The sequence below is a fragment of the Gymnodraco acuticeps genome, unplaced genomic scaffold, assembly GCF_902827175.1.
Source record: "Gymnodraco acuticeps unplaced genomic scaffold, fGymAcu1.1, whole genome shotgun sequence".
Taxonomy (NCBI): Eukaryota; Metazoa; Chordata; class Actinopteri; order Perciformes; family Bathydraconidae; genus Gymnodraco; species Gymnodraco acuticeps.
In genome coordinates, this window is record NW_022990590.1 from 8,847,902 (window position 1) to 8,860,556 (window position 12,655).

A 12,655-nucleotide genomic window follows, 5' to 3' on the forward strand; every position below is an offset into this window, starting at 1 on the left:
AATAATCACTTGCCATGATGACTCATACACTGACTCACAAGGAGGAAACAATACTAGTGTCACTGTCGGGTTGGTAATAAAAGGGCTCTACCAAGCAGATATGAGACGAACACTTTTATTTTTATTTATTTTGTGTATTAAAAGTTAGGCAAACTTTCGTCTGCTGAACATTTGTAATATACAATCCAAACTACTGCATTTCATTTAGTTTTTGTCATTATCTGGTCATTGTGTTTGGACTGTGCACCACTGTAAAGGCACTGGAACAAATCTAGGAGCAAGCAAGTCTCCTGCACCCAGAATAGGTTGGGTGTTACCATGGTGACCACCATTAGTCAATCAGCATAATCCTCCGATACATAATACTCAAAAAACTAAAACATCCGGTTTGTTTATTACTCACTAGGATCTATACTATCACTGGTGTGCACACACAAACACAATTACACTGAGTCAACTGTGCTGGAACAATGGGAACAAACATGTGCACTACCACCAACACATGGGATGTGAAAGCACACACAAACACATACACACAACACACACACACCACACCACAAACACACACACACACACACACACACACACACACACACACACACACACCACACACACACACACACACACACACACACACACACACACACACACACACACACACACACACACACACACACCACACACACACACACACACACACACACACACACACACACACACACACACACACACACACACACACACACACACACACACACACACACACAACACAACACACACACACACACACACACACACACACACACACACACACACACACACACACACACACACACACACACACACACACACACACACACACACACACACACACACACACACACACAGCGTATCTAACAGAAGCAGAGATCACAGCTCAGCACCACTCAATTTCTGACTCCTGTCTCATCTCTTTCCAATGTGAGGAGACACACACAGAGCCAGAGAGAGAAAGAGAGGGAGGGGGGGGGGCACAAAGAGAGAGCTGAAAAACATAAAACCCAATGAAATTAATGAGAAAGTAAGAGGGGTGGGAAGTCAGAAGAGTCTCAGAAGTGAAAATAGCGGGGTGCAAAAGGAGGAGAGGGGAGGGAGACCAGTTTTACAAGAGGTCTTGGTCAGGAGAAACCGAAGCAGTTCTATCTTGTATCTTACATGAGATTGGTGACAGCCAAAAGGTTCAGAATGAATAACAAAACACTTAGAAGATTCATTCAAACCATAGTTCACTGTGTCCATTATTTAAAAACTATTGCAGAGGTGATTTCAAGTCTTAAATGGGCAGTCAGGAAAACTGGTAAATGTTAAGAACACCAACCAGTTTATTCCACATTCAAAACAAGTCTATTACAAACAAGTAAGGACATCAAGGGTGAAGGGGAACCAAGGACGTGCGAAAGAGCATCATCTGCTTAAAGATAGTCCTCAAAGTACTGATTTAAAGGAACTATGTTATTTAATGTAAATAATAGTGCACCGAGAATGGACCCCTGTGGCACACCGTCACTCCCGGTAAGATAGCTTTAGACGTATGTGCATGTATATATATATAATGATCCAGAACATTAAGAGTTTGATTTAAAGAGATCGACCTCAACCTATAGAATGTTGTAGGACCTTTTGTTCCAAAAAAACCTTGCACTTAAAGGAGGACAAAGGCATAATAAAGGCATTTTTGGCAAGCCATGGACGTGTTGGATTGTGATTGGAAATACATCAATGGCAAAATGTTTGTGTGTTGTAACAGGAAAAATGACATATTAGTCATTTTTTGATAGCGCCAAACTGTGACTGTGTTTCATCTTCACTACTTCCATGGCTGCATTAAAATACAGCAATGCAAACATTACTGTTACTCCATTTATAACTGAGGTGAAAGTCAGCTAAAGTTGAGTTTATAGACAGCACGGCATCACACCTAAATCCAACGACTGCCATTTATCATGGTTTAGGCGTGCCCTTGCAGCGAGTTAGGACGGGTGGCGCAGTGGTCTGTGCATCCGATCATCAGATCAAGGGGAGTGCTGGGGAACTCCAGTTCGAAACCCGCTCCTGCCGCCACTGCATCAGGCCGTTGTGTCCTTGGGCAAGACACTTCACCCGGATTTGCTCCTGTGGGTATTGTCCACAGTACATGTATGATATTAATGTGTACTTGTAAAAGCGCCTCGATGTCTTCGAGGCGTGAAGATGGACGGTGTGGCGCAGTGCGCTGTGCAATGATCATCAGATCAAGGGGTGAAACCCGCCGCTGCTGCGTCTGTAAAGCCGGTGTGTCCTTGGGCAAGACACTTCACCTGAACTTGCTCCTGTGGGTATTGTCCACAGTATCTGACCATTGCATGTATGTGTATGTGTAATGTGTGTATATGTAAAGTGCTTTGAGTCATTGAAAAAGCGCTATAATAAATGTAAGGAATTATTATTATTAGTAATGGTTCTTACTGATGTCATGTGGTTTCTAGTCAGTGCAATACATGTAGCTTGCACCCGTTATGCTACCATGCAATTAGTGGTAAAAATGAGCGCTGGAATTGCTGAAGGAAGATAGGGTGATGCGATAAATGTACATTAATTTGATTAAACAGGCTAAGGTTTCCAGATTAATAAAAAAAATACGCTCTGCACCTTAAAAATAACCTAAATAATGACATGCCGAGCCCATCCTTCGTCACCTACGCATTACTAGAATTAGAAAGGTGTAGATAGAGGAATGGATAGATTGAGAGAAGAGAGAGAGGGATGGATTTAGTTGCTGAAATAGAGGAGGAGAGAGAGGGAAAGGGGAAAGACAGGTCCAAAAATAAAGGCAGGAAGAGCGCTAATGAGTACAAGTACACTCAGGTTTGCTTAGTTGCTGTGACAACGTGCCGGCTCATTGCTTCCAGCCACACGAGTGCATATCCAATGAATAACGCACACGTACACACAGTTGAGAGTAAAGAAAACAGTTCCCTTCAAGCTGAATCCTTCAATAGGTTCACAGGCGTCCAACAACCATCAAAACACAGTTTATTGAGAACAAAAATGGAATCAGTCCATATGTCTGCATGTGCCTCTTTTTTAAAAACTATCAAATAGGTATGCCAACAAAAGAAAAGCAGCCAAAGCTTTTAACTAAATCAATCAGGACCAAAGTGCTGAGACTGTGCCAGTTGGAGCGATCTGAATACATTTAGCAAAGGAAGAACCAGCGCTGGAGAAATGTGTAAAAAAGCTTTACAATGCAGCAGATCCTCCTGCATCACGACCTCAGGCGTTCCCGCTGACAGGCACAGTCAGCAGACTCGAAATATAGATCATAAATTGTGTTCATGAAGTTTATAAACTGTGAGAAGATGTATGAGTTTGAATACATGTAAGAAAAAGTCAAATGTCCCTTGAGGCACTTGGCAGGGATGTCCTTTCTTTCCGTTTTTCTCGCGTCACTAGAAACTACTGATCGTCAATCACCCCAAACATTAGACAAAATTATGATATATAAATACTGTGAGATTACTTCTGAGACCTTATTTAGCTTACCTTACGATACCACCTCTTCTGAAATAGATATCTGTGGTTGTATGAGGGCTTTGGAGGCATTGATGCAAATCAGTGGGCAGGATTTATAGATTGTTTTTAATCAGTGTGATTAAAGGGGTCCTTTTTTGGTAATGTTCAGGTTCATATCAGTATAGTGTCTCTACTGGGACATGTCTCCATGCTCTAATATTCAAAAAGCTCTTTATTGTTCTCATACAGCCTGTGCTGCAGCACCTCTTTTCACCCTCTGTCTGAAACCAGAGCCCAGTCTGCTCTGATTGGTTAGCTGGCCGGCTATGATGTGATTGGTTAACCGTTTAGAGATGTCCCGCCCCCTTAGTCTACCATGTACAATGTGTTAGCCAATAGAAGTGTGAGTGTAACATTGTGATGTCACTATGCTACAGCAGTAAAGGAAAGGAGTCTTTGCAGATCATTTACATGCACAAAAACCTATATAACACAACCCAAAAAAGCGTAATAGGGCCCCTTTTAGTACATCAATATTAAAGTTCTTAAATGTTTTTGATAAGCCAAAAACAAGTATACTTCTTTGGTTTATCATCAGCTGATTTGAACTCTCTGGGTACTTCGAATTGTATTTGTGGTAAATAATTGAAAGGTCACCTATGATGCAAAGTCCAGTTTTCAGGTCTTCTATATATGTGTCCCCTCTGTGTTAAGAGATTGTGAAACTTTCAGGATACTTTCTATCCTGATCCATCTACATAAAAACCTGTCTGCAAATGAGCTGACCAGATTTTGGTCACTTTGTGACATCGTAATATTTTTATTGGCTTGTGCAACCTTTAGCCAATAACCAACCAAGGTAACACCCGCCCACCTTATCACCTGAATCTCCTGCTACAGCACCATTGTGTTTTTTTTTTTTTTTTAAACCATTCACTCCAGAGGGGTGTGGGGAGGGCAGTTAATTTGCATTTAAAGCTACGGATACAGAATCAGCACTTTTGAATCAGGGCTGAAACGAGGGGTTTATGGCATGCTGCAATGATCTGTTTGGTATTTCGAGCCAAACACTTCAGAGACATGTTTATATATATCTGTGACCTAAATATATTGGGGAAAAAGAGTATAATAGGGGACCTTTAAATATTCATTACTTGGAATGCACCAGTCTTTTCTGCAGTATTTTCAAATAACGTTTCAGTCAAAACTACAGGTTTAGCCACCAAATGATAAAATACTACTCCGGTAACATTTCAAGTTCACTACACTACAGGATTATTGAAAGTATCCATGTGGGAAATCAGACAGTGGAACTGCTCAAACTGCAAAACCAAAAACTTGTACCTGCCAGAAATCAATTTGATCACCCAAGGGCCAGTTCATTGATCTTTCAGGCAATTAATCAGGCTTGGTGACCCCTGCTTAAACTAAATATCAAACCATAACTGATACGGAAGAAATTGTGACAGAAATCTAAATTAAAGTGCCTAATCCTACATCACAGGTTTAGAGGGTCTCTGGCTTTGGAATATGTTTTTTCATGTATTGAATATTGATTGGAAAGCCATAGAGTAAACATAAACTGGGTAATACTCTACTTCTTTAACTGCTGCTTGTGTTAGCACATGTGCAGTTACCACTCATGATCCCTGTCACAGCTGCAAGGACAGTGCAACTTGATGTGTGTGTGTGTGTGTGTGTGTGTGTGTGTGTGTGTGTGTGTGTGTGTGTGTGTGTGTGTGTGTGTGTGTGTGTGTGTGTGTGTGTGTGTGTGTGTGTGTGTGTGTGTGTGTGTGTGTGTGTGTGTGTGTGTGTGTGTGTGTGCTGTATCTCTTATTTGTGTGTCAAAGCATGTATTTGATTCTGCAAAAGCACTGCAGGGGGATGTTCCCCCCCCCCAGGGGCCAGCGGAGGGCCCGAGGGCTGGAGTTGACAACACTGATAACCAAGATTAGCTGTTCAACCGATGCATAAACACACACAAACACACAGTGGCGTGCACACATGCATGAGACGTGCAGCACAGTGTGAGTTTCAGAGAGGTGGAGGGAGAAACAGATGTCACATTGAAGCTGGGAGGAGGCCTCTTTTAAGCCTCAAGGAAAACTGGCGAAACACAGACACACAACATAGTCTGCATGGCTCTCCATCTCTGTCTCCCTTTTGATGTCAACATGAGGCAAGCCGAGAAGTGAATAAAAAATGTATTATATACTGAACTACTGAAACCAGACCGGTAGAATACTGATAGCTCTAAATAGAGTGGTGCAGTGATGACAGATTGTTGTAGGCCAACTCGAAGTTAGCATCGCCAGGGCTTCCTCTCAAAAAAGCAATAGGATTTTGGAATATTGCAGAGTTAAGTTGGCAATCACACGTTTATGATACTTGCATGTTTTGTTCGGCAGTATAATCCCACATATTCAGAAATCTAATTCTTCATTGTCAAGCAGAAGCCTTATTTTCCTAAAAGTGATGAGTATATCCAATACCAAGCAAGAGCAAAGGGGTTATGTGCTCTATGACAAGACAGGTACCAATCCAATTCAAAACCAAAATGTGTGTCCCTCTCTGCTTACCTTCCTAAGCAAGTTGCAGATCCTCTCAATGTTCCGCAGCCTCTCCCTCTGTGAGGAGACAGAAAAGATACGATTGCAATTCACTAGGTTTCACAGAACATCTTCTTACTCATGACCAAATCAATTCATTATGATGACATTGGGTGAAAGATGCAACTAAAACATTACAATTCATGAACTGAAATATTGTGAAAGGGTTGAAATAAGACGAGAAAAAGAAAAGCAGACCGGACAAAGCCTGTCAATAACAAGGTAGCCCCGCCCTAAAGGATACACTGGTTAACCGTTTATTTTACTCTAAATCAAATCCTAATAAAACTAACTAACATCATAGTGTATTAAGGAAGACTTGAAAGTAGCAATTAACAATGAGAATCAATTTATGTTAACAATGTTTACTGAGAAAGTTATGAGTTGGGTCATTTCTCCTTGACTTCTATAAAACTGTAAGTCGTAAACCAAGGATAGGTGCACTGTTTCAAGGTTCAGTGAACACATACTGGACATTGAACACAAACACAACTCAAAGACAACTGGAACTTAAATATATGTAACTGTTCCTCATAAAAGTGAATGGAATGCACACTTGATGCGAGCAAAGCATTATAGTTTTTTTTTTTTTAATGGTGCATAAAAAAGATGCATGTATTGGTGATGCATTTAAGGTGTCTTGGGGTCGATACATTTAAGATCATGTGTAATCATCCCCTGGTTTGTAAGGGTCATGTATGACTTTCCTCATATCACTTTAATGTGTTTTGAAAGGTGTGACAAGTGAAGACCTCACTGGACCAGCTTAGGAGGTCATTACATTTAGTTTGTATTCCACATATGTGGTTTGACAGCAGGAAGTTAACGTATAAGAAATGTGGAGGATTTAGAGTGCATTTGCCCTCAAGTCACTTTAGTTATCATTGTGTTTATATAAGTTTCTATAATATATTTGAGTGTTCTCAGCTTGTGTTAAAAGCTGTGAAATGCTTAAATCAGCACCTTCCACAATGCTGACTCTAACAGCCGCCACTTCACCAAAGCTTTTAACATCATCATCAAATATTAACTAATTCCTATAGCGACGCATTCAGGTCTTGACTTGGCTCCACAGGGGGCGATGCATAACTCTGGCTGCTTATAAATCATACATTGATCTGAGCGTCCTGCTGTTTGTGAGCAGTCAGTTTGACTTTATTTCTGCTTCTAATAAGCAGGCTGCAAACGTCAACAACTGTGGCACCACGGGAACGACAAAGTGTATACAAAAATGCCCACACAGAACATTAAAGAGTGTGTGTGTGAGCGAGTGTGTGGCACAAGGAGAGAGCTGTGATGTAGACAATGACTGTATGTACAATGTACACACAGACTGGTTTTTATTTGCATTGGGGACCAACTTTCTGAACAACACTTGAGGGGACTACCCTTACTAGAGGTCCTAGAGGCATGAACAAAAAATACACATGCGCCCAACCACAACTGGCAGTCATACTTAAAACACACAGTAGCCATGATCAATTATTTTAACTCACTGTATGGACAGTGAGGCCCCCTACCTTGGCAACAGCGTCATACCCAAAGACGGAGAACACTATACATGTATTTTTGACTTGGCAAGCTAGCCCTACCATAGATAGAGCAACTTTTTTTATTTTTCTTGTCACTTTTATTAACTATGTTTGAGCAGTGGATTTGATGTTTTCTGTGACAATGGTCCTAAATGACTGTATACTAGCATCACAGCAGACAAAGTCAGCAGGTGCCTGGTAAACCAACTGGAACATAACGTCACTAAAGAGCAAAATAACCAAAAGAACTTGGTAAAGAACAAAGCAAAGGAGTAAATATTCGAATTTCTGGTCAGATTGGCAGAAACAAATAAATACATACATGAATATGCAATTCCCAGCCTGTCCTCCTACAAAAAACGACCAAATAGGTTGATTGTTCAGCAGCTTATTACGACCCATAGTTACGTTTTAAAGTCTAGTGGTTGATTGCAAACGCTCCGGAGGGTCGTTTATTCACAAATAACCCTCTCTGGAAAATCCTGAATTGTGGAATAATTTGGCCATTAAAATGCTTTTTGATTAGATTTCTAGCAAGAAGTGTATATTATACTTTTAGAATGTATGGTTTAATATCTTCTTTTTTTTTACTCTCAACCTTTTTTTGACAGAACAAACATGATCAATAATTTAAATATGGAAATACATTTCGTTTTTATTATTCCATATTATCCTTGGTGTTTTTCAGTGAAAAACGCCAAGGATAATATTGTAATAAATGGCTGTAACTTGCTCAGGGAACATAACATGCAGATTCAATTTAATTTGGAAGCTTAAAACATCTAAATGCAGCTTTATAAATAATAAAAAAGAAAATTCCTATGATCCTGGCGGAGTAAACAGTAAAAAAACACAACATTTGTACTGGCGTTTTTGAAAAGTGCTGGTAAATTCAGCTATTATCACACAGTTAAGGTAAAATGTGGACTTGAATTAACCAGACTTGAACTTGAGGTTCTCCTGAATCAAATGAGGTAAGGCACTTGATGCTGACTGCTAGAAAAGGTTAGAAAAGGTTAGAAGAAACCAATAAATACAGGAGAGTCAGGCAGGCGAAAATTCCGTCTAGGTCTTTAAGGGTTAACAAGGATAAACTGATGTTTTTTAGTGGATGAGTACTGCAGATATCACTGTGTAATCATGTGACAGTGAGGGGAATACAGTTTTATTATGAAAACTTCGAGACTGGAAAAACAGTTTTCACCCCGTGAGGGTTGACGCTAACTTTACATGGACGCTGCCGTTACACGTTCTCCTGGCGAGACCTCAAATCATCTTCATAATATCTATCAAACTATAGATCCCACACATCCACTGGACGTGGATTCTAAAAGTACAATATACACTTCTCGCTAGAAATCTAATCAAAAAGCATTTTAATGGCCAAACTATTCCACAATTTAGGATTTTCCAGAGAGGGTTATTTGTGAATAAACGACCCACCGGAGCGTTTGCAGTCAACGGGAGCACTAGAGGTCGAAAACTTTAAAACGATTATAGGTCGTAATAAGCGCTTGAACAATCGACCAATTTGGTCGTATGAGTTGGAGGACTTGTTGGCAATTCCGTAAGTAGGCTAGTGTATGTCAGGAAAACAAATCTGCAGCCCTAAGTAGCAAAAAAAGAAATGAATACTGCTTTTATGCACACAAAATATAAGCGTGGTATCACATTTATTGTCCAATTCTTGGAAAGTAATTGTGTGTGTGTGTGTTTGATTTGTTTGCATTACTTGCCAACTACAATATCACGACTCTGGCTCTCATCTCCTGGAAATACCTCATGGGACGTTACCTCATGTAACAACGGAAGGAAGCGTGGGAAAAAATGTGGAAGAATATATGCCATCGCCTTTTATTATTTCAAATGTCTCAAAGTGAAAGAAAAAGCCAATTCATTTGAAAAAAGTTAGACTTTGAAGTGCAATGTACGGTGGCAGCATGACAGGCACAGAAGGGAATTAATTATTGGAAGGAGTAACGGCAGGATAGTGTGGTTGAGTTAAAACGTGTATTCATAGTGGTATTTTAAAGATTGCTGCTGCGCATACAGGAAGTCTTTCAAGTTCTTCCAAACGCATAATTGTAAACCTCCCTCTGCCCTTGATATGACCTCATTCTACACCTCCTGCACACACCCTTATCCATATACAAACATGCACATGAAAGGCCCAGCCAATTATCTCCACTGCTAATGTCTATTTCCTGTTGAGACCACGCACCTTATCAAGAGATGAGCGAACTCACATCCCCCCTCTCCTTCATATCCTGCCGGGTTTGAACGAGGACACGTAAATATATTCGGCTCAAACAGCATTGTGTGTCTGTGTTTGTCAGTATGTGTGTGTGCACGAACCCGCAACTGTCTACTCATTACCAAGCAATTATGCTGATGTCTCTTTGAAATGTTACTTAGCGAGAATTTGCTTGACAAGCGAGAGCAGCGCGGAAGTATAAACAAGAGTTGGAGGAAGGGGAGATGGGAAGTTGAAGGGTGTAGGGCATTACATTGACCTTTAAATAATTATGAAGACCAATTAAGAGAATATTTTCAAACAGGAAGTGTACGTGGTACGTTTAATTTGGCATTTGACCCCTAAAGGTGGAGTGAAAGAGGGTGTTTGTAATGCTAATGTTCCACTTGTATCAAGTATGTTTAAATGCTGTGGGATAAATGTCCCCCCCTGTCTCAAGTAAGACTTGAACCTAAGCGGGGTAGACAGGCGTGGAGCGGCGAGGGAGATGGAGTGATACGGTGAATGAGGAGTTGATTTAAACGTTGTGAAAGGCTACAGAAGCTGTCACCACTTGGACTCAGTTCCATAGTGGGATGCATACCAATCCCCCATGCTAATGAAAACACTAAAATTCACATAAAAAAAGGCAAGACACTTCACCCGAATTTGCTCCTGTGGGTATTGTCCACAGTACATGTATAATATCAATGTGTACTTGTAAAAGCGCCTCGATGACTTTGAGGTGTGAAGATGGGCGGTGTGGCCCGCCGGCGCTGCGTCTATAAAGCCGTTGTGTCCTTGGGCAATACACTTCACCTGAACTTGCTCCTGTGGGTATTACACATTATTATATGTATGTATGATCTGTATGTGTAATGTGTATTTGTAAAGCGCTTTGAGAGTCATTGATAAAGCGCTATAATAAATATAAGGATTATTTATAAAAAAAGGTAAAAAACAAACAAACATCAGACTCTTTCCTTCATCTCCATCCTGAGTTATCACTCTGATTTAGACTCAGATATAATAATTGCTTCTGCTTATAGCTTTATCCCTTCATAATGAATGTACTGTGAGAGTGAACATGCTCACTGGAAACTGTTTGTATTCAAGCAAATATATGGCATTAGCATGTGAAATACAAATCCTGACCACACAGAACACCAATAAAGACAAATTCATCACAGTACATATTTCTTTATATGTTTCAATGTTAGGGGAGTGGCATGTGTGAAATCATGTACAGATAGCAAGCAGAATGTATATGTTTTTGGCTTTTCTAAAGATACGCCTGTTGGCATTTTGTCACATCAGATATTTGCACTTCAATGTGAATCAACAGATCCTCATGAAATAGGCCGTGCTAGCAGCTAGGTGGTACACTAGCTAATGGCTAACCCAGAACCATGCTAGTGCTAGTCACTGAATCTAACTATAACACTCCAAGTTCATTCTTATTTTCTCTGTACTTTGCTATTTACTCCTCGTTAGGACTTTGTCTTCAGCATTTCATATATTGTATTTAATATAGTGAATAATGGAGTAAAAATCTAAAGAAGGTCTGTTAGCTTGACATAGCTAGCAAGCTTTCTGACTTCAGGGTTTTTTTTAAAAGAAAAAAAACACAAAAATAGGATGTCATGGCCTTGCCAATAACAGGGTTGGTATATATCAACTAATTGTTACTATGGCTAGTTATTAAATATTGTCTTTTTAGTGTTCCACCAATGTAACAGTGGAAGGTTCACCGATTGGTGGACGACCATTCTACCTACTGACCCACTACTGCCTACTGGCTAAAACCCGGTTGTAGACTTTAGCTGCGTCTCACTTGCGTCTTAGTCCCTCTCACCAGTACAGGGATGTATGGAAAATAATTGAGAGAAGAGAAAGCATAACAGAAATATTGTGGGTTGAATAAATGTGAACAGAGGTTGGTTGCATTATCGTAACGGTATTGTTGTAGGCATAACAATAACATTAAGTCACAGCACTTACACTTGTGTTGTTTTGGCTTTTAAACTGAGACAAATCACGTAATTCATGTCTCAGCTGTGACTGAATGGAAATGACAATAAATAAAAATGTAAAATGAAAAAAGCTGTTCCTGCTGACAGACATTAAATCTGTCTCTCTTTCAATTGTATTGTGTTCATAATAAAAATGAATTGGAGATCATGATAACATTTTCCAATAAATAAATAACATTATTTGTGTCCACTTTGTTGTTCAGATATATCACATATTTGTAACTAGATGATACATTAATTGAAACAAAACACAGTATAAACTGAGGAGTGACTCCTGTGAGTTTATTGTGTTTTCTTCAACACATCCTCATTCCCAGGTCGGCCTATGTTGACGTTATGTCAAGTCCCCTGTCGGCTTTTTCCAACGCAAGGGGGGGCCCTTAGCGTCCATTTTCAACGCAAGGGGGGGGGCCTTAGCGTCCATTTTCAGCTTTCCGGGATGTCCATATGCTTCTATGGACGCTCATGGAAGCACGGCATTCGTTTGTGTCGGCTGCCCTTAAAGGCAATGTGAGCGTCCATTCTCATTGGATAACGGAGAATTGTACACCCGGAAGTAAGTATTCCCCTTACTGTCGATTGATTTTACAGTGATATCTGCCCTACTCATCGACTAAAAAACACCACATTATCCTTGTTAATTACACAACATTGATTGGTTTAAATTGTGTGCAATGCTTTTGTATTTTCCCCCTTCGATTCGGAGAAACAAATATG

At 40.2% G+C, this 12,655-nt stretch overlaps 1 protein-coding gene across 5 annotated transcripts in view; it reads right to left on the minus strand.

Annotated features, from left to right (window-relative positions):
- The window catches only part of cnih3 (cornichon family AMPA receptor auxiliary protein 3), a 115,502-nt gene that overhangs the window by 67,163 nt on the left and 35,684 nt on the right, over window positions 1-12,655 (minus strand). For all 5 annotated transcript variants that reach the window (XM_034228632.1, XM_034228633.1, XM_034228629.1 and 2 more), the window contains exon 3: window positions 6,111-6,158. In XM_034228632.1, the coding sequence (XP_034084523.1) occupies window positions 6,111-6,158 (48 nt within the window). The remainder of the gene's footprint in view (window positions 1-6,110; window positions 6,159-12,655) is intronic.